Source organism: Neolamprologus brichardi, chromosome 22 (assembly GCF_056152115.1).
Source record: "Neolamprologus brichardi isolate AB-2024 chromosome 22, ASM5615211v1, whole genome shotgun sequence".
Taxonomy (NCBI): domain Eukaryota; kingdom Metazoa; phylum Chordata; class Actinopteri; order Cichliformes; family Cichlidae; genus Neolamprologus; species Neolamprologus brichardi.
The window spans coordinates 14716800-14741875 of record NC_142124.1 but is presented as its reverse complement, the minus strand read 5'-3'; the positions used below and the strand labels follow the sequence as shown (position 1 = coordinate 14741875).

The following is a 25076-nucleotide window of genomic DNA, read 5'->3' as shown; positions in this document are numbered from 1 at the left end:
TTGAATGAGGACCAGTCAAATCATACAAATTTTTGAAACTGGTCAAAAGGACCACAAAATTCATATTAAACAATAGTGAATGTCATCTTACATGCTAATGCTGATCTTTTATTTCAGTAAATTACATTTCTCTGACTTCTTGTCTTGGTCAGAAAATGTAAGTCTTATATAAATCTGCTTGGGGTTTTGACTATAAGGTGTGAATTTGGGGTTATAATATATAATAAATTAAAAAAGAGATTAAATGGTTCTTACTTGCTGCCCTAAAAATATAATCATTTAACAAAACAAGCGCACAAAGGTTAGGATCGAGAAGTTAGAGCTAAGGTGCTCATGACTCATGAAACTCATAATGAATAACTAGATTGAATGACTTTTGTTGTGGTCATGCATTTGTTCCAGTGCTGGTTGCAATTGACATTAAATCAGGATTTTCATTAGAATACTTTGCTTTGGAGATGTTTTTACTGTCATCACATAACATGTCAGCTAGTTTGCTGACTTGGCCTCTGGGGATAACAAGCTTCCAGTGCAGGCAACAGATTTGTTGGCCAAAAATTCCTCCTCTGTCCTTGGTCATAATTTGCAAATTCATATAAATAGAAAATAAAACACCATAAAAGACAAATACATAGAATATGATTAACAGCTATGTCAGAATAGATTTTTAGCAAATGCAGTCCTTTTTTGCTGTTTTGCACAGAGTATGCAACCAAAGCCAGCTGAAGAATGATTGGTCAGTAAAACTCAGACTTTTTTTTTCATTCAGATATTTGTTTATAGAGATTTTACAGTCATAAATGACATGTTAAAAATGCATCCTCTGTAAATAAATAGATTTGTCTGATTCAATTACTTTCACCTGATTGCTGTCATCACCAACCATAAAGAAAACACAATCTGTGCCTCAATCATTTTTCTATTCAGGAATCGTGGAATGACGGAGTCTCCCCGGCGTCCTCCTATGTCTGAGCTATCCAGGTCTGGCTACAGAACATATGCCAGCCCTGACAACAAGCTGAGCAAAAGGCTGGGAGCCAGCCTGCCAAATCTGGTGCAGTCTGTCAGTGAAACTTTACCCATCATCAGGCCCAAAACAGTCTGCAGGAAGATGACACCTGATATTGGTCAGTCCCAGTTAAGGAAAAGTGAAAGTGATTTAGCCAAGTAGCAATCAGTTTCTAATTTTGTTTGTCTCCCTTCAGGTTTAAAGTCCCCCAAGAAAGCAGTGAAAGTTTTCCGTCTTCCAGAATTCCCTCCTCCGCTGGCCTACCACTATGTCCAAAACTATTATTCTGACATGATTGCTTCACTGGGGAAAGCTATTAATGCTACACCACCGGAAGAGTCTGCTCTACTGGCCAGGTACGAGAACGAAGAAAGCTGAAATCTCATATAAAGTAGAAATTTATAAAAATGTACAAGGAAATAGGTTCACGTTTCTTCAATAAATTGTATAAATTTTTGGATGGATGGATGGATGTCTCTATTTAAGTCATTTTAACAATATCTGAACCTTATATGGTGTCAGATCCCTAACCATCTTATCTATTTCTCTGTTCAGGTACCATTATCTGCGTGGTTTGGTCAACACTGTGTCCAACAGGCGTCTTGATGCATTAGAGGACTTCCAGAGTCTGTACAAGACAGACTCTGATATTTTTCCCTCTCAGATGGTTAAGTCTTTAGTGGACTCTTTGCCAGAGTCTGAACGTTTACAGGTCAGTTCAGGTTGTCATGACTGTGTGTTTTACTCTCCCTGCAGATATAAACCCTGTTGCCTAGAACCACCTTAGTTAATTACACCTTTAGCCACTTAAACACAATATACTTGTGTTTAAGTAACCATAGTTTTCTTCTTTCTTTACAAACTACCCTCAGTAAGATTGTGAGGTGTTAACAGCATCAAATATCATGTCAGCAACTCAGTTTCTCATCACAGGATAAGTAGGTGATTGCAGATTATTTTAACAGTAATGACTTTCGGTGCAAAAAAGGGCAAGTCCACTGCTTCCACCTCACCTTCTAGTCTAAATGAAGTCCATCTTAGTGGTTTGTGTGTAATCTTACTGACAGTTAAATAAATAAACAAAGGCCTCTGCCATAATGTTGAAATCTCCCGACAGGCGGATAGAAAGGCTGAACTCAAACGGCTTATCAGTCGAGTCAAAAGGGACCAGGAGCGGGAATGTGCGGGCCGTGGAAACGGGCACGAGGAAGGCACCATAAAGAGATTCCAGCTGCCGACAAAATACATGCAGCTTGAGGAGTTTGTGAAATGTGTCCAGGAGTCTGGCATTGTTAAAGACCAAGGAACTATTCAGAGACTCTTTGATGCTCTAACTGTAGGTAGGTACTTATTTATTCAACAAGACTTTATGCATAAAACTGGGAGACTGCTTTGTACTCTCTCACTAAAGCATGTCAGAATTGGTAAAGCACGCATGCACACACTCACAGGATATTTCCTGTGTCCTTGCCCTTCTTCCTCTCTTTTTCCAAGAAAATATTTATTCTTCGGGTTAAACATTACCTCACTCTTTCTTGAAGGCATAACCAGAGCTTCACTGGGCATTCGTTGCCCTATGACCTCTTTTTATTTGCTGTTTACTTTTTGCACATACTCGAGGTGTTCTCAGTCGGAACAGAGGTGACTTTTTCAGTAAAAGAAGCATCAGTTCACAAGGTGCAAGTAGTTCCACAGTCCCTGATCTGACAACTTTCATGTTAGCTAAGATTTTTCTTGTGTTGGTTTTAGATATTAAAGCTTTGGCGTGTGTAGTAAAGATTTTCAGTTCCAGTAGTAATAATAATTTGGGAAAGAGTGTCACTAAGAAAGGGGGAGAAAAACTGATGCTTTTGCAAAACATATGTGATTGAAAAGAAGGAAGGAAGCTTACAGTGAGAACTTATCTTTGCCTGCACACTGGGATTTTGGAAAACACCTTCTTTCTTTTTTTTTTTTCTGTCATAACATCCTGTTGGAGGTTGTGACAGGCTAATGTCAGGTTTTCCTTTCTACTTTCACTGCGGAGGATAAGATTCAGAGTCACATCAACAGGATTTGGATCTCCTTTTGCATTGTAAATGTATTATAATTACTGTTTCCTATTATAAGTTCCTGTTGTATAGTCACTTAAAGTGGTGTTTATATAAAAATGACTACAACATAACACATGGTTATGTAGTAATTTTAGAACGTGTTACGAAAGCGTTGATGTTAAATAAAAAAAGGCAGTCAGGCGGTGACTGTGTGGGATTCAGTGGGTGAGAACATAGTTTCCTATCTCTCTGGGTGGTTGGTTGGGTGTGGGGGTGCACAGAGGTGATGCACTGTATGTGGCCATTGTTGGAGTACAGTAGGGATTGCAACTTGCAGTCGCTCACTCTGCAGGCATGCTTGGAAAGAGAAACAGAGCTGACTCAGAGAGCAAGCAGATGCCTGTTTATGAGAGTTTGTGACACAATTCTGGGTTTATGACAACTTAAAGACTTATTCCTATCTGAAGGCTTTAGTATGAACTTTTATTCTTAAATGTTCTTCTTTTTATTTTACTCTTAATTGTTTTAATTGCAACATATTTACTTAAAGGTGCAAATTGCCAGCGTTGATGATATTTGAACATCTACATTGTAATGTTTTGCAGTAAATTGTGGCTGACTGACTCTTTAAAAATGATTTTTAAAAACCCATAATTAATCACATTAGAACATTTTTGGAATATCTGCTATAGACAGAGGAAATATTATTGATATGATAAACACAAATAGAGCCACTTATAGCTTGTTTGCTTGAGGATGAAACACACATTTTTGGATTTGAACCTGGGTGTTTTATGAATTTTAACCAACTATTGTTTTTCATCGTGCCTTCCTGTTTATTCATATATTAATATGTATCTTAGGTATTTGTTTGATATGTTTATAACAGTGATTTTGATAAATTCTCTACAAATAAAGTTGATTATTTTTATTAAATGATGTTTAAAATGAGGTTTTAAACTGTTGCAGACCAAGTAGGTCTGATACTTATATATCAGACCTACTATCCACAAACTCTCTTCAGTTGTTTTGAAAGTGTGTGTTTGTTTGATGCAGGTCATCAGAAGCAGGTCAGTCCAGATTTGTTCAAGGTTTTTTACACCATCTGGAAAGAGACTGAGGCTGAGGCACAAGAGGTCTGTACTGTACTTTACACTACTTTAAACAAATTACGATGGGAGAATTAACAGTGATTTGCGGTTCTGTGTAGATTATAATTTAAATTATAAACCTACTATTAAGTTTTGTTTCTGCAAAAGGGGAAAAAGTGCCATTCTTTAAGTTAAAATTTCAGTTTATTTTCTTGAAATTCAAATAATTACAATTATTTTGAATTATTTTCTCAGATCTATGAGGTGGTAACTCAAAATTCTGAGATTAAAAACCTGAAATTTTGGACTTATGGATGACAAAAGATTCTTTTGTTTTTTCAGTGGCAGAAACTTGGCAGAAGCTTCAATAGTTTACACTGTAGTTGAACAAATTGGCACTTTATGCAGGTTTTTGTGTTCGTTTGATCTGAAGGTTTGTCTGCCAACATCTGTTTTGGAGCACATTGAGGCCAACGAGTGCGTCTTCAAGGTGTCGTCTTCAGTAAAGACGAGCCGCGGAGTGGGGAAAATCGCCATGACTCAGCGACGGCTCTTCCTGCTCACGGATGGACGGCCAGGATACGTGGAGGTGGCACAGTACCGAGATTTAGATGTGAGATTAAAAGAAGAGAAATCCCGAGATACAAATACAGCTCTGCCCAGTAAGATAAGACTTGAAACGGCAATCTATAGTAGATGTTGTCTTTGTGTATTTTTGTTTTTTCTTTTAGGAAGTAAAGGTCTCCTCAGCTCCCTTCATGCTCCTGCGAATCCCAGGCCTGAAGCTTCGTGTCCGGGGAAGGAAGGAAACTTTTGAAGCTAATTTGAAAACGGAGACTGAGCTTTGGAACCTAATGGTCAAAGAGATGTGGGCCGGGCGCTTCACAGCTGACCAGCACAAGGTAAATCTGTGATGAAGAGGCTGTGTGAGTGTTGCTGTGAGGGAGCATAGAGGAAAATGATAAGATTCATCAGGACAAAGGCAAATTTATTGAGTTACCTTGCTCGTTTATTATTCATACCTCGTGTTTATTCAGGCATCAGTTTGAGTGTGTGTCAGTTTCTGTGAGGGAGTGGTTGAAATTCCCTCAGTTATACATGAACACAAATAGGCACACTTGAACAAACACAGGGGGTTTCCTTTGTGAAACCAAAAGATGTAACTGTAAAATATCTGTCTGTCACATTTACCCCCCTCACTGTTGTTCTCTTCTCTTTATTTAAAATGTTGTCATTTCTCACTTCCTTTGATTGTCAGTTTCTATAGTCAGGCAGCCTGTGATGACTGTCCAACTTGTCTGACAGGATAAACATCTACAGCACTGCTTAGTCACATGTAAATCTTGTTTGATCGTTGATTATTTCAGTTGTAATTGCCTATATTTACAGCTTGTCCTATTTGTATATCATGTCAATATAAGTATTTTTGGGTGTGATAAGTTTATTGAGACCATAAAAAAAAAATAGTAAACTAAGATATAGTCATTCTGAAAAAGAGTGACCATATATCTTTAATTTGACTTGATTTGATTGGTCAATGCATTATGAAGACTGAAATATATGTATGACCTCTGAGATGGATCGTAGCCATAAGCATCGCCTTCTCTTTTTTTTTTTAACAAAAAATTCTGTCTCTCTATAAATCTTTCTCTCAGGACCCCCAGTACATGCAGCAAGCTCTGACCAATGCCTTATTAATGGACGCAGTAGTGGGAAGTCTTCAGAGCAGCAAGGCTATCTATGCTGCTTCTAAGCTGGCTTACTTTGACCGCATCAAGATGGAAGGTAGAGAAAGATGTGCTTTGTCATGGTTATGGACATATTTGCGTAATAAAACTGTGCTCGTTTGGAAACTTTATGACTCATCGAGACTACAGTAATCTTTCACTTTGAGTTTGTGCTTTCATCACCTGGTTAAGGTTAGTTGCTTCTCTTTGCTTTGTCTCCAGTCCCAATGATGGTTCCCAAGACAACTGCAGAGATACTAAAGCACAAAATTAACCCTTCGCTGGAACTTGCTTCACCTCAGGCTGTGGATGTTCTTCTCTACACATCAGGTACACACACACACACACACACACACACACACACACACACACACACACACACACACACACACACACACTCACACAGACACACAGCTTGTCCCGTAAACGAGCAGTTTCTCCACCATTTCTCATCAACACTGTTACAACAAGTTTCAGCCTCTTCCCCTTTTTTATTGGTCATTGTGGGAGTCGATGATGTGATTGGCTCTTTGGAGCAGCAGAGCAATTTCCCATTCTAACTGTGACACTAACGCACATGCACTGACATATATGTTGACTAATGCACAAAAAAAACAACAACCTGGTGTTTATCTGTCATCACTGTGGCACACACTGACATAAAAAACATGCAGATGCAATAAAGTTTCTCAACCACACTTCCTCCCCAGTCTTATATTACAGTAAACAGCAAAAGGAATTGCAAGATATTTAAAAACATGCTGGGAAGGAAACCTCTCAATCTCTTAAATAAATGGTCATAAATATGTGGACTCTCTTCTTTTTATTGTGAGCTGTGAAATCATAGGAAAGCACAGGATAAGTGCTTTACATAGTGATTACAAAACTGCAGTTGGAATGGCTGTATGGGCTGTCTGGGTCCTGGGAAGGCCATGACTGAGGGTGTGCAAATGGTTTTTGGGTTTTTTTTGTTTTTGTTTTATCAAGGCAGTGTGTCTGGGATCATTGTGATGCTGAAAAAGTAAGCTTTTAATATTTCAGGGTGTAAAAGTCTCAGGGTACTTCTTTTCTCTCATAATTCTGTCAATTTAAAAAAAAAGACTCTACTTCTTTCTAAAAGGAAGTATAAAGAACAGACACTGACATAAGTTATGAAGAAATGTAAGGACTGCAGAAGTAGGGCTGTTTGATTCGTGGTGTCACAAAATAAACTGTTTACGGCAATATTTTTTCATCATTTTGATGGTCACTGTAGTGGCTATATTAATTTCTTAAAGTTCTCTCTTTCTCTTATAGTTTATATAACCACACTACAGACGGACAAGCGCTTGTCGTTAGCAACAACAACGGTAACAGCATCGCGTGTCCGCTTGTTTATGTTCCACATAAACCTTTCACAATAAAGCTCAAGATCCTGTTGAGACTTTTCAAAATAAACTGAATCACGTGAAAGAGCAGATTATTTACGGATGAGAATTAAAAAAAGAGCCGCCAGGTGCTAAAAAATAAACCTTAGACTCAAACGTTAGAACAGGCTTTTCCCCGCAGCACGCTGTGTAATAAATACTCACAAAGAAAACGGCGGCCGTTACAACTTATGTCTAAAAATGTATAGTTTCATGCATCGGTTATACAGTCATTGGTTAAAACACTGGAGTCCAGCTACATGACGCGCAGCTGGAAACATTTCCCGCAAGTCGAGCTGCCCGAGATTCACAGAATTTACAGAAAATGTTACATTTTTGTGATTTATATCGTTATCGGACGATAGAATTCTTATATTGGGATATGAGATTTTGGTCATATCGCACAGCCCTATGCAGAAGGTTGTTTTTTTTTAAGTAATTACTTTAGGGCTTTTTTTCTGTCCTAATTAGTTGTTGACTGTAAACAAGGGGAAGAGAGTTTGTGTAATAAAAGTCTCTGTCTGGACCTGTGGACTGTTGTTGGCTGGCGGCTTGATCCTGACAGGCCAAAGGGATGAGTGATTTGATGAGAATGCAGATCATTTTATGGCCTTCACAGTCACCTGATTTAAACACCTAAGAAGACACAGTAAACTGTGCGTTCCACCACACCGGAAAAACATTAAATAACATAGAATATATATATATATTTAATGATATTCATCCTTATATTAGTGTAAAGCAATAGAAGAGTAACTGCCAAGGAAGTGAAACTATCTTTTTGTAGTTTGTGGTTTATTTATTTCTTTTCTTCCTTTAATATGTCACCTATGAATTGTGGTTATTATTTGTGGCCTTAGTTGTTTAGTGCATCCTTGATTTTTATCCTGGGGCACCGACAGCCTGGCACATTATATGGCAGGAAGACCGTGAGTGAAAAGCTTTAAAAAAAGATCCACAGAGCCATTCAGTGGCCTTCAGCAGGCAGCCATCTGGGTCCACTTAAATACATGCTGGTGGCAGACTAACCCCTGCCACTAGCATAGTCACACTCAGTGATCCACACATTAACAAACACATTTCAGTTCTTCTGTAGCAGTCTGCTGCTCTTTGGGATTTCTGCTGGTGAAAAAGAACAAATCTGGCCATTCAGGTCCTCCCTCCCCGGCCCTCTCGGACTCTTTCTCCCTCTCCGGTTTGAATATAGGTCACTGAATTGAGTTCCTGGCACAGATCCGGTTCACACCCCCTCTCCTCTCCTCTCTGTTCTCACCACACTTTTTTCTTTTTCTAACTTTTTCACTTCATAAGTCCTCTTACCTTCTGTTCCACTGCCCTTTTCTGCTCCTTGACGTAAAAACACAGGATGTTACTTTTTTTTTCTTCCCCATGAGCTGGGGCATTTTTTAAAAGTGCTGAATCCGTTGGGAGAAATCTGACCGTTGGATTGGTTGGGTGGAGTCGAGCTGCAAAATAACGTTGACATGAAGTGTTTCCCTTCACTGGAAGAAAACTCCTAAGTAGCCACTGGAGTAGAAGACATAGAAATCTGTAAAAGTAATATTCACTGCAGGCCAAGTGTAATGATAGGGTGTTGAGAAATAACTGATAAACTCTATGTGTGTGTGTGTGTGTGTGTGTGTGTGTGTGTGTGTGTGTTTTCTATTTCAGGTCAATTATGGGTATCGGTAAATAAGGGGAAGGTGATGGTGTTTGATGCCTCCAGCTGGTCCCTCACACACACCTGCCACGTTGGGAATGCCAGACTGGTGAGAGGAACACATGAAACGAATAATCAGGCTCAGACTGCTCTAAATGATTGTTTCCAGACATTTTTACTTAACGTCTGGTGCATGACTCGGGTTATCAGCGCAAAAACTCCACCCATCTGCTGTTCAAAACTTTATTTCGAAAGGGCAACCAATCAGAAGAAAGCTAAAACATCTTGTTTAAGACAACGGATGAAATTGATTTTTTTAAACTTTAGAACTACAGCAGTTAAGCTCTAATGTAAATACAACATGGAGCTGGAAATGAACATTGTAGGTCCACCCTTAACACAGTTACAATTTTATTTTTATTCATGAAAATATTTGTATTCAGTTATATGGGTTGGCTGATGCCTGTCCCAGATGTGACAAGGCAAAAAGGAGGAGTACGCTATGGACACGTTGCTTGGCTAAGGGCTAAAACACACAGGCAGTCAGGCATTCCTGACCAGATTCACCAGTTAGCCTAACCTGCATGTATTTGGATTGTGGGAGGAGACTGGAGTATTGGAGGGAGAGGGAAAACTTTCCAACTCCACACAGTTCAAATCCACTGACCAGTTGTGTCAGTGGATTTGAACCTGGGACTGTCTTGCTGTGATATAACAGTGCCATAGACTGCACTACTGTGCTATGCATGAAAATCAAAAGAAAAGACCCAAAAAAGCAGTAGTAAATATTCAAATTTGATCCTTTCACACAGTTAACCCTCTACATGTTAAACTGGCTTCTCTAAACTTCTGCTAGTAGTCTTTTTTCCACCACTAAATAAAAACACCTGGCCAGATGTTTGCTCATCGCTGAACTAAATCAGCAGATAAGCACACCACAGACATCAGGTACATATTAAGTATATATATTAAGTGGTTTTTGTTTCTCCTTCTCTGGCTTCACTTCAAACATTATCTTTCAACATGAAATCGTTGGGAATCCAGTGTGTTTTGAATAGTTTACATTCCCTCAAAGAACAAAGCATTTTCCAGTGATAGCTGGCTGGAGGGTTGGAAGCACCAGCCAGTGGTCGAGCTTCATAAACATTTTCTCCAGGAGAAAGGATTTGTGAGGTTTTAAGACACTTCTTAAGTCTAACCCTTACTTCAACTGTGCAGTTCAGTTACATGAAATATGTTGGAAGTGTGAGACAGAGATGGGCGGAGTATGTGTTTTCACTTATAAAACACTGGCATGACGATTTCTAACTTTCACCAGCAGCGTGAAAACAGCTGTTGAGAAAATATCATGAAATTATTGTAGATAAAGTAATTTAAACATTTTTTCTATTGATAATTTTTAGCTGTAACTTCCAAATCTATTTGCACATTCTGTAACACAGAGGTACTTGATATTAGAAGTAATGTTTGTCAGGTAGTGTTTCAGTAGTTTATTAGCACAGTTTCGCCACCTAGTGGACATGCTGAGTATTGCGTCCTGCATGAAGCTCTTAGCAGCTCAACTGGAAGAGCTTCTGACATTAAAAATATGCAAAGACACCTGCTGTGGCGACCCCATTGTGAATATGGGAGCAGCTGAAAGGAGCTTTAGAATTAATGACTGAGTAGTTGTTGTTTTTTTGTTACCCAGGTAGAAAATTTTGAAGATCCAGGTAAAAAATGTGTAAAGCTGAAATACCTGTGGACTTGTGATCAGAAACATGTTTCTGGTTTCAGAACTGCATGCTGGAGGTTGACAAAGATCAGGTGTGGATGGGCTCTGAGGACTCTGTGATCTACATCATCAGCATAGTGGCCATGGTGTGTAACAGACAGCTGACTGAGCACAGGGCAGAGGTCACAGGACTGGCGGTCGACAAAGACAAATACAGGTAACGCAGAACAACAGCCACAACAAAAATACACAATCATCACCCCCCCCCCCCCCCCCCCAAAAAAATAAAAAAAAAATAAAAAAAAATCTATATATTTTGGCACAATTAGTATAGCTTGCAGATGTATGTTGTAGTTGGGCGCTTCGTTTCAGACACTTTAAACATATTTCTGATCAGTAGTGTGATCGCCAGTTAGTCGAGCTTTGCGGTAGTCCAGGAAACTCGGGCCGCACTGCCTCGCTGTCCTCACATCACATACCAAACACATCTTCCCAGATTTTCTGCTAAAGCTGCAAATTGTCTCCTCTCTCATTCTAATGTGCTGTTCTTGCTGTCACTCTGCTGTTTCGACCCTTAAACCTCCAGTATTCTCATGGAGGCTTTATAAAGAAGTTTATTCATCACTGCCAATATGATATGTATGTGTACCAACTTCTAAGCTGAGTTTTCTGATCGAGGGAACACCCAGTTTCTGTTTGTGTATTCTAATCAAACAGTCAATAATTTCAGTCATAAATTCGCAGATTAAAGAAATTAACTTTGAAACAGAAAGTTAAGAAAAACAGCAAATAAGCGATCAGCAATATAAAAGCATACAATTTGTTTGATGAATTTCTTGAACTTGTATACTATTCTTATTCAGATGAATAACAATATCATAAGTCGACTGGTTGTTTCAGCAGTATTATCATTATTGTTAGGTAATTAAAGTTGTATTCAAGGAATGGAAATGTTTGTGCCTAATCCACTCTGTTCTTGAAATGTACATTAAAAATAATTTTACCAGTCTGCTTTGTTGTTCAGCCAAAAGGTGGCGTACTCCTGCAGTGCAGAGGGAACAGTCATGATGTGGGAGGTCTCCACATTGCAGGTTAGTTTAATATCAACCATTGTTCACACCTGTTTGCATTTCTCTTTCAGCTTGTTTGACTTTTACTTTTCCTTCAGGTGAAGAAGCACTTCCGCCTCTCCTGCGGCCATCTGCAGTCCATTTACAGCTGCAGCGGCACGCTTTGGTGTTGTAAGTTTCCTTCACACTGGACAGTTGAAAAAATGGAAAATCTGAGACTTTGATGATGTAAGCTGAATACCCTCTCTTTCCGTCTTTCCCTCTGGTCTGGTTTAAGGCTCCAGAGACAAGATAATGGAGGTGTGGAGGAATGGTTCATTAAAACGTTGCATGAATTTACCAGAACAACAAAAAGGCTCCACAACTACTTTCAGCTGTGCTCTGATCTTACCAGAGGTACAAACACACATTTTGCTCTTAATATTGTTTTTCGTTAATAAATGTATTTTCATTTTGTAAGAGTGACCCCGTTTCACCTGATGTGTTTGTGTCAGCGGGAGGAAATGTGGAGTGTGTGTGCAGATTCTGGAGAGGTGTCTATTTGGCACATTAAAGACTGCAGCAAACCGTTCCACCGCATCACTCTACAGGACTGCACCGGATGCTACTGCATAATTAAAGTTAAAAACCAGGTTAATACACACACACACACGTACAGAGCAATATGGAAAATATTCTTATATTTATGGTTGATGTTAATATGATAATCAGTGAGCCTCAGAAGTGCTAATCTTTCACATTTGAACATTCAAAATACAATGTTTTTGTTTTATTTTTATTTGTTTTAGTCCTTCTTTAATTTGTTAAATTCTAAGAGAAGTTAACTAGTTGCAATTGGAGCTTAGGGGAGAGTGGGGCAATGTAAGAAATTCTTTAGTGAAGTTAGCCTTTCAATCATGAATTCAACACAAGAATAAAATGGGTATAATGCGGCTTCAGGATCTTAGCTGTTATTCAAACCATAGCAGCAGAAGCAGATCATTAAAAACAATATAAGGCACAAATAAAGGTCTACTTGCCCTTATGAGGAGCAAAGCTCCATCCACACAAAGCCCCCATCCACTCACCATAAAAAGTTATTGACATTCAGCAACTTCAAGAAAAATTGGGCAAAATAATAGCTGGAAACAGAAAGTGGGTGGTTTCTAAGTTCAGCATTTCTCAAGTTCAGGACAACTGATTGAAATAGCTGCAATCGACATGAGAGAAGGTTACTTGGACAACTGTAGCCCAAAATGTTTGCTGACAAAGCAAACGTTTTGGAGGCTAAAGCTTATCTCACTGTGACAGGGTAAGCCAGAGGAAATGGTCCACTCTTCTTTATAGCGTTCCTGCAGGTCATCCATTTGCTGGCAGCTCTCTTAATGTCCCACCACAGCATTTCAGTGAGATTGAGGTCTGGGCTTTGACACGGCGACACCTTTGATCATTGTATTGGTGCACAACAGTTTCAGCTAAGCTTTAGCTGTCAGACTGTCGGCCTCACATTTGACTCTGGAATACTTTGGCATACACAGAATTTTGTGGTCAGCTGCAAAGACTGCAAGGTACCCAAGTCCTGGTGATGCAAAACAAGCCCAAATCACCATGCTTCACAGTTGGTATGAGGTGTCTGTGCTCATATGCTGTGTTTAGTTTTCACCTGTGCATCATAGCTAAGCGCCTCCACTTTGGTCTCAGCTGTGACACGTGATGTCACATGACAGCGTCAACTCTAATACGTTATCTAAGACTGCTCCTTTGCTAGCAAAAACAGAAAAATTTGTGTATAATTGTTTAGGATCAATTTGGCCCCACCTGCTCATCTTGCCCCACTTTCCCCCGGTTGTTAGCGAATGTTAATCTTAACTGATGCTTGAGAAACTATTTGACATTTAACCAAATTAACTAGCCTCTTTGCTGTGTAGGTGTGGGTTGGCGGCATGGGCCGCAGTTCAACCAAAGGGAAGGTTTACATCCTGGACACAGAGCGGTACCAGGTCCTGAAGGAGCTTCACGGCCATACCGACAAAGTGACAGGGCTGTGCTCAGCTGAGGACCGCTACGTCCTCAGTGGAGCTGGAAAACATGATGGGAAGATCGCCATCTGGAAGGTGGAGTAAAGAGGCAGAAGGACTGAAATTAGGAATGTTTTATAGTCAGAGTGCAAGTTCTCACTGAATTCCCTCTGTTCAAACAAATCCTGGATAATGAAGGGAAGATCCATATTTGGAAAGCACAGCAAGGAGAAAAGCAATCTGCATCACCGGGATATGAAGGAATGCAAAGAAGCTCAAAGTTTACATGAAGTATGACCAACCTGGGCAGCTTCTCCTGTCTTCTATGAAGTTAAGATTAGAAATACTAACAGAACTTATTTTATCATTTAATGAAGGAAAACTCAAGACTGAAACAGGGAAAGTGAGCTCATGTTCTGCTGGAGAATTTTTCAATCCAAAATGCATCAAAGTTCACTTTAATGAAGGTTTTGAACACATTAAGTGTTTATGTAAGTGTGAACACACATGTGGTAACAGCGTGTGACTGAGCCATACCTCCAACCGTGTTTTTGACGTTAGTGTCTGCAGCTCAGAGGAGTCAAAATACCCCGAAAACAAAACTGCGGTTGAAGATTTCACCATCACAGTGGGAAAGCCCCGATAGAAGATTATTTTGATGGAGGGGATGCTTTAATGGACAGGAGATATGATGATACGCAATGATGGGAACTGGGCTTAAACTTGATCGACACTCAGGTGTGGGTCAGAGGATCTGCAGCAGCTGGAATATGTTTGAACAGGTAATAAAATAGGGGCTAACTGTACAGTATGTCAATAGTAAGATATTTTTCCATTGTTGGACAAAGTTTTTCCTTTTTTAATTTTTTTTTTTAAATCTTTGTGAAGGAAGTTATGTATTTGTAGTTTTTCCCTCTGTCAGGAGGATTATGTAGAAACCAACTGGCCAATTTCCCCTAAAGTTGCCAAGCAGGTGGAGTATGGGTAAATGAAGGAACCTATTTCATTTTATTGTTTTCTGGGTTTTTAACACTATGTAGCCACTTGAAGGTCAGAGTTGGACGTGTTTGTGATAAATTACAAATGAGTTAGCATTGGGTTTCTTTGGATCAAGCTGAAAAAATCTACTACATTAGATTTTCCCTGTAAACTTTATCCAGAATTCACACAAGTGGACTGCAAACCAAGCTTTACCAAAGTTATTGTATAGATTTTTTTTCTTTTCCAAAGATTTTTAGTCTATTATAGCCAATCAAAACCAACGACAAATAGGAAGTTGTGTCACAATGCTGCATCGTTTTGATCCACAGGTTGAACTTGACATACAAACTTGGACTTCAGCATTAGACCTCGAGCATGCTCAGTGTACAGAGGCATCTAGTCTCTGTTTATTTTCAGAGCAGTTTAACAGTTTTCTCTTTGGCAGGCTGCTGTTCAAGAAGATTAACCAACCGAAAGGTCAAAATTCCTGTTCACGCGGTGCCTTACAGATATTAAACATTCAGATATTTATTAGGTTAAATCAAAACCAGAGGCTATAAAATGTTTCACGCATGTTAAAATATATTTATATTTTGTGATTTTTGTATTCTGATCATTTTAAGATTGCTTTCAACTCTGTGTTGTTTTAATAGTAGCATTATTTATATTAACTTAGTGGAACTGGAGAAAGTGTCTCACACATAGAGAACATTAAGAGTTTTAAGTGTTTATTAAGTGTATTATAAAACTAAAGCCAACTTCATCATCAGTGGTTCTGGTTCACAGAACTATTTTTACATTTTGTCATCTGAGGTTCAAACTGAATGTTAAACTTATCATTTACTCTTGTATTTATACTCTGTATATAACTGCGACACATGATGTTGTAAATTAAACAAATGACAACTCAGCCATTGTATTTATACCTTTGCAACCTTTGCTTTTGCACAAGCATGAAAATGTACATATTCTCTCTCTTTTTTTAAAAAAAAAAAAAAAACCTGACAGTCAGGACACTTATTAAAGGAAACCTCAAGTCTGTTTTTATTCTCAGCAAACCGAAGCTTCAGTTTACTTTCTGCTCAGTTAGAAGGATGGTCCACAGGATGGACAACAATAAATACTTAATGAAAAACAATTTAAGACTCCTCTGACTTTGCTTCTTTCTTTTGAACTAAATCAAAATAATAAAAAATGCTGTTTGCTGATAAATCCTGAGTGGTTTCTCTGACTCACAAACTATTGCTCTATTAGTTCAGTTGGCTTTGTCGTCTAACCAGTGTAATGATTTGTTACTGCGCAAATCTCGACCTGCATACTGTTTGCAAAACTGTTTATTTTGCACTTTCTAGAGTTCGTCAGAAGAGGGCGCAATTTGATACCAAGTTCATATTGGGTAAAGCCTGAGGCTTGATGAAGTGGAGGTTCATAGTTTAGAGTTAGCAACATTAACGCAGTTCAGACACACATAACCTGCTTGTTTCCCCTGTGAACTAATAATTGCTTGCAAAACGTTTGAAATCAGTATAAATGACATTTTCATTTTCAATCACCAATTTAAATTGTTTTACTTGGCGTAGAATTTATTTTTATTGCAATAAATATAAACTCATCACACTGACAAAAATGCAAACAGCAACTATTACCCCAAGATTAAAAGAATAGAAACCGGTTGATAATTTCAGGTCTGCAGTGTAAAACTGTGCAGAAAACAAAGGGGCTATTTGACTCCTGGCTCAATCCCTGCTTAGGCTGCAGGGTGGGAGACCTGCAGTAACAAAGGTAGAACAGACTGGGTCCACCCTGCTCAAGTGTCCTTGAGCAAAACACTGAATCCCTGCAGGGCTGCTGTTATGTGAATGACCTCCCTGTGGAGTTTGCCAAGGTGTTTTTACAACGAGGCTTCTCTGAAAATCCTTTCTAATACTCAGAACACTGTGTTATATCCACTTGCGTGCAGTTGTATTTGTGTGGGTGTTTGACATTGTTTTGTAACATAAAGCCATAAGCAGCTGTTAATCTCTCACCATGCAGCTCCACTAATGCCTCAGCACAGTACATGATAAGTTGTTTTCTGTGCCTCCTGCAGCTTTTAATCAGTTTCCTTTAATCCATAAACTTTTACTTTCAGGAAAAGGAAAACACAACTACTGTTTGTGCTGCACTTTAACATACAAAGACACAGTAGTCTGTGCTATAATGCTATAGAGAAGTTCCTCATGCCTTTACTAAGAATCTATCAGCTAATGCTAACATGCATGTTTTATTCATCTTCTTTTAACTCTGTTGTATATAAAATAGGCAATACCTCTGTAGTTGTTGTCCAAACAGCACCCTTCAACATAATGAGTCATGTCCTTAATGTTCCATTGTTTTTTTTAATTGCCTTCTTTTAAGTTTAATTTATACAGCATCAAAACACACGATTAATGTCAAGATACACAACTATGCATTTGGCAACAGTGTGAAGAAAAAACCCTTTAAAGAGGAAGAAAGCCCCGGCAGATCTAGGCTCAGGGTGGAGCAGCTGCCTGCATCGGCTGACTGGAGTGGGGAGAAAGAGAAACGGTAAACTGCAACCGCAGCAGGAAGAAGAGAAAATGTGGACATGCATGTGGATGTGGCATACACAGCAAATGCACCGCATGTGATAAAGAGGGAGTATCTCAGCAGCCTGAGCCCATAGAAGCGTTACAGCATGAGTTAAGCCCGGGTTAAAGCAATTTTGAAGGCTCATTTTAAAAGAAGACAATGCGTCTGTCTCCTGAATCCACCTTGGGAGCTGGGTCTACTGGAGAGGGGCTCTTCAAAGCTTTTTGAAACACAAGCCAGCATGCAGTCTTAGAGCAGAGTGCTCTAATAACATGATAATATAACAAATATGATAGTGGAGGGTCTTTGATAGCTTAAAGTCTTCAGGGCTTTGCATATAGGGAGAAAAATTTTGAATTCAATTCTGGATTTGATAGTGAGCCAATGAAGAGATGCTAATATAGTGGCAATATGATCCCTCTTTGGCCTGTTTCCCCATCGATGTGGTGCTGATGCAGAGCCATTTGTGCCTTTTGAAAACCAGCCTGCATTTCACAGGAAATGAAAACTGAATGCTACACAGCGTTAGGCAGGATAACTTGGGCACATTTCTGTGGAAAGAACATAACTGCTGAGTCAGCAATTCATAGCTGGGCCCAACACGTTTGTGCTAACTGTAGTTTTGTCAGTGGGAATGCGTGGAACTGGTTCTAGATTTAGCTTGGGCACCTTGTACATGGAAAAGGGGCATTTTCAGTACCCTTGCTTATTGAAAGCATTAACAGCATAAACATATGAAATGACTGTTTTTAAAGAATATAACCTGTTCCTTGAGTTCCTTGTCTTGTGTTTAGTCTTCACGCTGTGGGTTTCAGGGGGAACGACATGTTCTGTATATATGGGACAGCTGCAAAAAAAATGTTGACGTTGGATTGCAAGTCTGTGGTTTCAACAGACAACAGTTTAATGCTCAGCAGAATTTTTTGCCAGCTGACCATTGTCCACTTTAAAACAGTAAGAAAACACTCCTTTGAGGGTGGGACAATATTTTTTCATGTCAGACAACTTACATTGCTTTAACATGTAAACAGCATTTATGCAGAGCCACACAAGTCACAGTAAGATTAGCAAAACAGCATTTTTGAATCTACAAATGGGGTCTTGAGATACAGCAGGTCATAGAGTTCAAGCGAGACGTGATTTTATGTTTTCTGTAACAACTAGTCGGTTTAGTTTTTGCAAACTTCACTCAAACAGAAGTAAATAGCTCCTATGTTGGGACCTATTTATACACATTTATTAATAATGACTACAACGAGTGCAATATTTAAAACGTGCATTCACAGGAAAAACCTTTACAGTACTGACTCACTGGTTTAGTTTTTCCACTGGATTTGAGTTTGGGACTTATCTTTTCAGAAATCTCAGAGTTCATCTCTTCTACATGAACAGACTCTACAACAGTGATTTTTGCCGCCGACGTGTTGTTGAAAACTGTACATAGATTTACTGCAGATAATGTCAATTGATGGTTTATGGCTATGTGCTCGTGCCGGTTCTGACAGACTGTTAAAGAATAAAATAAATATGGCGTCTGCTCGAGGGTAAGACAGAAGATTATAAATTAATGTCACGTCAACGATATTTTTAGAGCTGCACTCCTGATGATTCCTTGGCATCAGTCAGATCTCTGTTAATCTAACACTAGATTAAGATCATTTTTGATAAGAATAAGAACAGGTGAAGCCTCGCAAGTCACAGGAGGGGATGTTTATAGATTTTTAAATTTACAGCCAAGCAATCAATATCTGGAAAGTATTTGAACAGATTTCCTTCACGTTTTTGTACTCTGCCATTTGTTTTTAACCCTCTGAGGTGTAAATCATCATTTGTGATAACACCCCAGCTCTGGGCTATCAGATTATATTTTTTCATGTTTTTTCCTTCCAAGTTCCCAAAGAAAGTCGTCATTGTAACTGGTACAAGTCAAAATCAATTTACATTATTTCTAAAAGCATCATGTTTGCATGTCTTCAGTTAAGTATGGTTACAGTTGCGGTTAGGGGTCAGCTTTTGGGCCGTCGTTGATGACGGCCTTGACCTCAGAGGGTTAAACTTTGGAGGAAGGGAGCTCTGCTCATGGAGTCGCCTGTAAAATAATACAGTGTGTTTGTTTTAGTAACTCTGGTTTCTTAAGTTTAAACAGAATTTAAGCTGCTTTTTTAAAAGCTACAATTGCACCATTATACTTTTAGAGCTGTTTTTGATTTAATCAATCATATACATGTTGCGTTTTATAAGGTGTTAATGATGTAAACAAGCCATAGATTAGCTGACTAATTGATTCAACTGGCAACAATTTTCATAACTGATGAGATGTCAAGGATTCAAGCAGCCCGCTTAATTGCTTAATTGTATATTAATTGTTAGCAGCCCCAGTCAGCTGACTGCAAATGACTAATTTAACTAACTTCAAATCTGCTTGGTCTGCAGCACTTAAGCACAACTGAAAGTGAAATGATGGATTTACAGCTTTGCAATATGATAATGACACTTCTTTTTGGAAAACAATCTCCAGCAACAGAAAAGAAATAAAATATAGCTAATGGCTCTGTGTGAGTTACAGCACTGCACCACAGTGTCTGCCTTTTCTTTTTGAAAGAATGAATGTGAAAAGCACAAATGAGGGAAACTGAGGAGGGAAAATGTTACTGTATATTAGAATGGGTGTTTTTTTGGTTGGGGGGGGGGGGGGGGGTTGCAGGTTGCATTCAACAATAAAATGCATGTCTTAGTAGTTCATCATTTATTACAGTGTAATATCAGAGCCTTTTTAAAGGAAATTTGTCCCCTGAAAATCCTGGGATACCGTTAGCAACGCATAACCATGGATATTGCTTTGTCAGCTTCATGAGTTTTACTGATTTTATGAGAAATTTCCTTTTGATTAGATTTTTCATGTTTAAAAAGTCCCTGACAGAAAATGAGGCATCAGTCATTTTGTATCTAAATTATGTTAATATATAAGCACTTTTGTTAACCTCCCCTCCCAAATCAACAGGCCTATTTACCTTTCCAAAAGGTGTGAATATGGAGCTTATTTAATTTGACCTTTCAGCAAGAAAGCGAAGCCAAAGTTAACATTGCTAGAATTTAGACGATGGTCTTAGAATAATCAATGAAATGACATAAAAATAATCTGTTATAACTGAGGTCCTGATTTCAAGGGGATGCTGTGGTGTGTGAGTTTTCCCCTCATGTTGTAGCCATGAAGAGAGAGCATTTCTCTTTACTCTTTTTAACCATCACTTTTGCCTTTATGATGTTGCTGTTGTCACTATATTTGTCCTCACACTCATTTGCATGTGAAATTTTATATGAAAGAAAGAAATAAAGAAAAAGCAATAATACTGAAACAATAAATTTAAAACTTACAAACTGCAAGGATCCAACTTTCTCATACTTATTACCCAAAACAAATTAGATGTTTTGAGGCCAACTGCTCCTTATTAGGCTGCACAATAAATAAGGGAAAACTGGTTTCCAGCAGTTCGTTTTATTTTCTTCTTTTTTCTTCTTTATAAAACTGGATTTTAATACAAGGATGTTATACGTTATGCATTGACCCAAACCTGGAGGTCTGTGAGCTGGTTTTGTTGACTGAAAGTGCTTTTTTTTTTCAAAAATAAAGGGGAAAAATAAATCTAATCAGCAAACAAACTACAACATGGGTCAAAAAAAGTCTTGAAAAAGAAAATATACCCTCTTTCAGTTCTAAGGTTTTAAGTATCTGGACATAATTAAGCTGATGTGCTTCTTAGCAGGTGTTAAAATTGTGGAAATGCATGATACATAATGACCATATTAAATAACTTATTTAACAAAACTATTTAACTGACTGAAAAGCTGTGGAGGACTTTATAAGAACTGTTTATAAACTAATCCCTGGATCTCTCAATGAACTCAAAGTAATGCTCTAAAGAAGAGTGGGGCAAATTTCCACCGCAATGATGCGAGAGACTGGAAAAGTCATACAGAAAACGAGTACGTTTTGGGGCGATCGTGGCTCAAGAGTTGGCAGTTCATCTTGTAATTGGAAGGTTGCCGGTTCGAGCCCCGGCTCTGACAGTCTCGGTCGTTGTGTCCTTGGGCAAGACACTTCACCTGTTGCCTACTGGTGGTGGTCAGAGGGCCCGGTGGCACCAGTGTCTGGCAGCCTTGACTCTGTCAGTGCGCCCCAGGGCAGCTGTGGCTACAATGTAGCTTGCCATCACCAGTGTGTGTGAATGGGTGGATGACTGAATGTAGTGTAAAGCGCTTTAGGGTCCATACAGACTAAGTAAAGCGCTATACAAATACATGCCATTTACATCAAGTTATTGCTGCTGAAGGCAGTATTACGATCTACTGAATTATGGCGTGCACTCAATTTCATGCAAACTGCTTCTACATTTTGGCTTAGCTTTTCATTAAATAAATAACGAACGTGCAAAATACCATGTGTTGTTGTTCTTTTGAGGTTGTATATGGTACCTTGGTGTATAAAACCTTAGAAATAATAGACGGTGTAACGAGAAATTTAAACTAGTTATGGAAAGAAAGAAAGGAAAAGCTAACTAAAACTGGACATGTAAAAAAATAAAGCAATATAAAGCATTGATACCTCTGCTTTAAGCGAGAACTGCACTATTTTTAACGGCATTTCCCTTTAAGAGTTCAGTTTCTCTGCTTCTTTGTATACCAACGCCAAGACTCCGCCTCTTTATGCAAATGAGCCGTGACGTTGGCGGAAGCTAGCGCTACGTCTCCTCTTCCGACAGATACTGCTTTAAAAGCGTATTTAAAGCCCTGGCTGTAGTTGCGGGAGCAGTGGACAACCTATGCAACAAAAGCTGCTGCAGAGCCGAGCGACTGTTCGACCACGTAGCGGACGAAAACACGGAGCCAACGGCTGACACGACACGGCGAGGTGAGCGCGATGCCCGGGGGAAGCAGCAGAGACGAGTCGGGACTGATTTTTAACATTTTATAGCCGCTGTTGGTCGGCTCCGCCAGGCGGAATGCAAAGCATCTCAGGTTGCTGCTGCAGAGACAGGAGCAGCAGCAGCAGGAGGAGGAGGAGGAGGCATTTACTGTAGTTTTCTGCAGGCCTGTTTCAAAAACAGGAGAGAGGCTAGAGGGGGTTGCAATCTGCAGGGTACAGGTCAGGATAAAAATTAGGCTTCTCTCATTATAAAGTGTAAAACAAAATGGTGCAAGTGGCTGGTGTTTAAATTTAAAGTAGATGAAGCAGAAGAGGCTCAGCGGTGGTTGTTTACAGTTTACATGTTGAGAATACTGGCATTAGAATAATTTTCATTTCCTCCATCACTGCTGTGTGTGTGTGTGTGTGAAATTTACCAGGAATGAGTAGTTTATTGTAGTGTATAACACACGGGTGACTGAAACCAAGGATCTACCGGTATATTTGGTTTACAGAGAGAGAAATCTGCGGGGTAGTGGTCGTGGGTTCGAGTCCAGCGGCCGGCCGTAGTGTGGATGATCACCCCAGAGACATGAATATTAGTTAAGTTAATTGGCGATTCTAAATTGGCCGTGAATGTGAATCTGCTATAGATCGGTGACCTATCCGGGGTGTAACCCCCACCCCCCGTGACAGCTGGGATAGGCTTCAGCCCATCCGTGACCCTGAGCTGTTGTGTTTCGCTCTTGTGTTTCGTTGTCCTGCACGGTAACAACTGATTCATCGTCACTGGTTGTAGGTGTGTTTGAACACATCAGCTGTGGTTTCCTACCTGACTGCATAGGGTTCAAGTGTTAAAGCATCTCTTTCTCATTTTTGTGTTTACTGGCAGTTTATGTGGATGCGTCTTGGTCTTAGATCCTTAGAGAGCACAACAAATGGATTAATGCAGAAATAATTGCCTTGATAAAAGCATTACTTGTAATGTTAGTTATACCGTAATAATCCATGAGTTAAGTGTCATTGACCTGAGATGACTGTAATCTGTATTAATTTGTGTCTTTTTCAATGTTGCATGCTCAGGTACGACTGCAGGGCTTAAGATTGCAGCTTGGACCAAACTACGACGTCTCAACGACATTTATGAAGCTTTCAAGGCCTTTTGGTGAGTCTTGCATGCACGTGCACACGAAAAGCATTTTAAAGATCATCTCGTGTGTTTCACTTTGGTGTTTGGTCCACGCAAAAAGATAAAAGACCCGAAGAAAGAGTCGTAAATGGCCAACAGATGTTGTGTTTTAAGTTTAATATGTTTCTGTTGTGCCGAATCTGAGGTTCACTCCGAGTGACTCGATCTTGGTTTTGGTTTGGCTCGACCTGACAGTGCACACACAGACGCACGCTCATGTGATGTTTGTTACTTCCTCAAAAAATCTGTCAGGCTCCTGGTTTCAATGTGGTTTAGGTTTCAGTTTGTGTGCTAAAGACTAGCTTGTTTAGCTGAAGTGAAAGCTACCGACTTCCTCTTGAAGAAATGTTTGCTGACTATCAACTGCTGCTGTTTCAGCATCAGGTTATTACCCCTCACGAATGTAGCCAGACCCAAGTGGTCATGTGCAGATAGTCACATGAACACACTCCCCAAATGCACATAAAGATACATTTTCTCAGATCTTAAGCAAACACTGTCAACACCTCCCTCTGTACCTTCACATAGGAAGATATAGGAACTACCTACATGCAGATGTTTGATATTTGCATGTAGAGTTGGTGGGTATTTCCATAAACAAAACATCCATAATAGTTCTGTCTTCCTGGGACTGCTGTTTATGTGGACCTCTAGTAATGTCTGATAACTGCAGAGATTGTCTTTGACCAGACCTGCTCAGACTTTGCCTTGCTGAGGTACCACCTCCTCTGGCCCTGGGGGAGGATGGTAAGGCATGCTTGAACCATGTCAGTTGATTCCTTTGTGACGAGGCGGAGCCCCTTCCAAATGACTAAGCTCAGTCTGGGTGAGGCCCCAGACAACACTTATATTTGTGATTGTTGACTACAGGTGAGGACAGGAATGTACATCGACCAGTAGGCTTTCCTGTTCACCTACTTCTTCCTCATTACTGTAGATGTTGCACCGATCCGCTTGGCCCACCGCTCGTGAACAGAACACTGTCTGCACATGCTAATAGGACTATAGTTTTAGTATGCTATCATTAATTAACACTAGTGTCTGCAATAAATAGATGGCATTCATGTTTGGATGGTTTATTTTGGTGTTTTAAGCTGGCTCAGATACTACCCTTTCCAAAAAAACAAAAAAAGCCCCAACATACCTGTGTGTGTTGTTTTTCAAACTGATGTCCCGAGGCTGATGTCGAAAGGTTAAACGCACCCTCACTGTGACTCCAGATCTGTTGTTTTACTAGTTTTCATAGCACGAGTTCTGATGTGAGCAGAAAACAAGAAGCTCTCCTCCTTCAGAGAGATCGCAGCTCAACCTGAACTCTCAGTTTCCCATAAAACCAACATATCAAAACAAAATCTTTAAGGAAAACAGACAGAGCTACAACTGAATTAAGGGCTGAAATGATTTGGAAGGGCTAAATCTGCATAGCATTAAATAGAAATAGGATGACATTTAAGTAAGTATGTTTTTTATGAGGTTGAATTAAAGAATGGATACCTGTGTTTTCTGTATGTGCGAAATATCTAGCTGCACAGATCGAAACAGATTGAATGGCTCAGGGAGAAGACAAGGAACAGCCTACAACCCTTCTTTAAAAGCAAAGGAGTGTGTTCCAAAGGTGTTTGATTACTGAGTACAGACAGGGGTTTACGGTGCTGTCATGCATCATTTTAAAGCAATGAAATTATTTCTGCAACAGTCGTGTCA

At 39.4% G+C, this 25076-nt stretch overlaps 2 protein-coding genes across 2 annotated transcripts in view; both read left to right on the top strand.

The window, feature by feature from the left end:
• Window positions 1-15818, top strand: part of dennd3a (DENN/MADD domain containing 3a) — a 29255-nt gene extending 13437 nt beyond the window's left edge. Inside the window, exons 15-30 of the mRNA XM_087834971.1 lie at window positions 928-1127; window positions 1206-1365; window positions 1565-1721; window positions 2127-2349; window positions 4099-4178; window positions 4567-4746; window positions 4865-5035; window positions 5789-5918; window positions 6083-6190; window positions 8938-9035; window positions 10703-10857; window positions 11665-11731; window positions 11809-11881; window positions 11988-12106; window positions 12205-12342; window positions 13618-15818. Coding sequence (XP_087691097.1) covers window positions 928-1127; window positions 1206-1365; window positions 1565-1721; window positions 2127-2349; window positions 4099-4178; window positions 4567-4746; window positions 4865-5035; window positions 5789-5918; window positions 6083-6190; window positions 8938-9035; window positions 10703-10857; window positions 11665-11731; window positions 11809-11881; window positions 11988-12106; window positions 12205-12342; window positions 13618-13812 — 2254 coding nt within the window. The 3' untranslated portion in view covers window positions 13813-15818. The remainder of the gene's footprint in view (window positions 1-927; window positions 1128-1205; window positions 1366-1564; window positions 1722-2126; window positions 2350-4098; window positions 4179-4566; window positions 4747-4864; window positions 5036-5788; window positions 5919-6082; window positions 6191-8937; window positions 9036-10702; window positions 10858-11664; window positions 11732-11808; window positions 11882-11987; window positions 12107-12204; window positions 12343-13617) is intronic.
• Window positions 15819-22053: 6235 nt separating this feature from the next.
• Window positions 22054-25076, top strand: part of slc45a4a (solute carrier family 45 member 4a) — a 52055-nt gene continuing 49032 nt past the window's right edge. The window contains exons 1-2 of the mRNA XM_006787926.3: window positions 22054-22189; window positions 23267-23348. The gene's annotated coding sequence lies outside the window, so the exon portion shown is untranslated. The remainder of the gene's footprint in view (window positions 22190-23266; window positions 23349-25076) is intronic.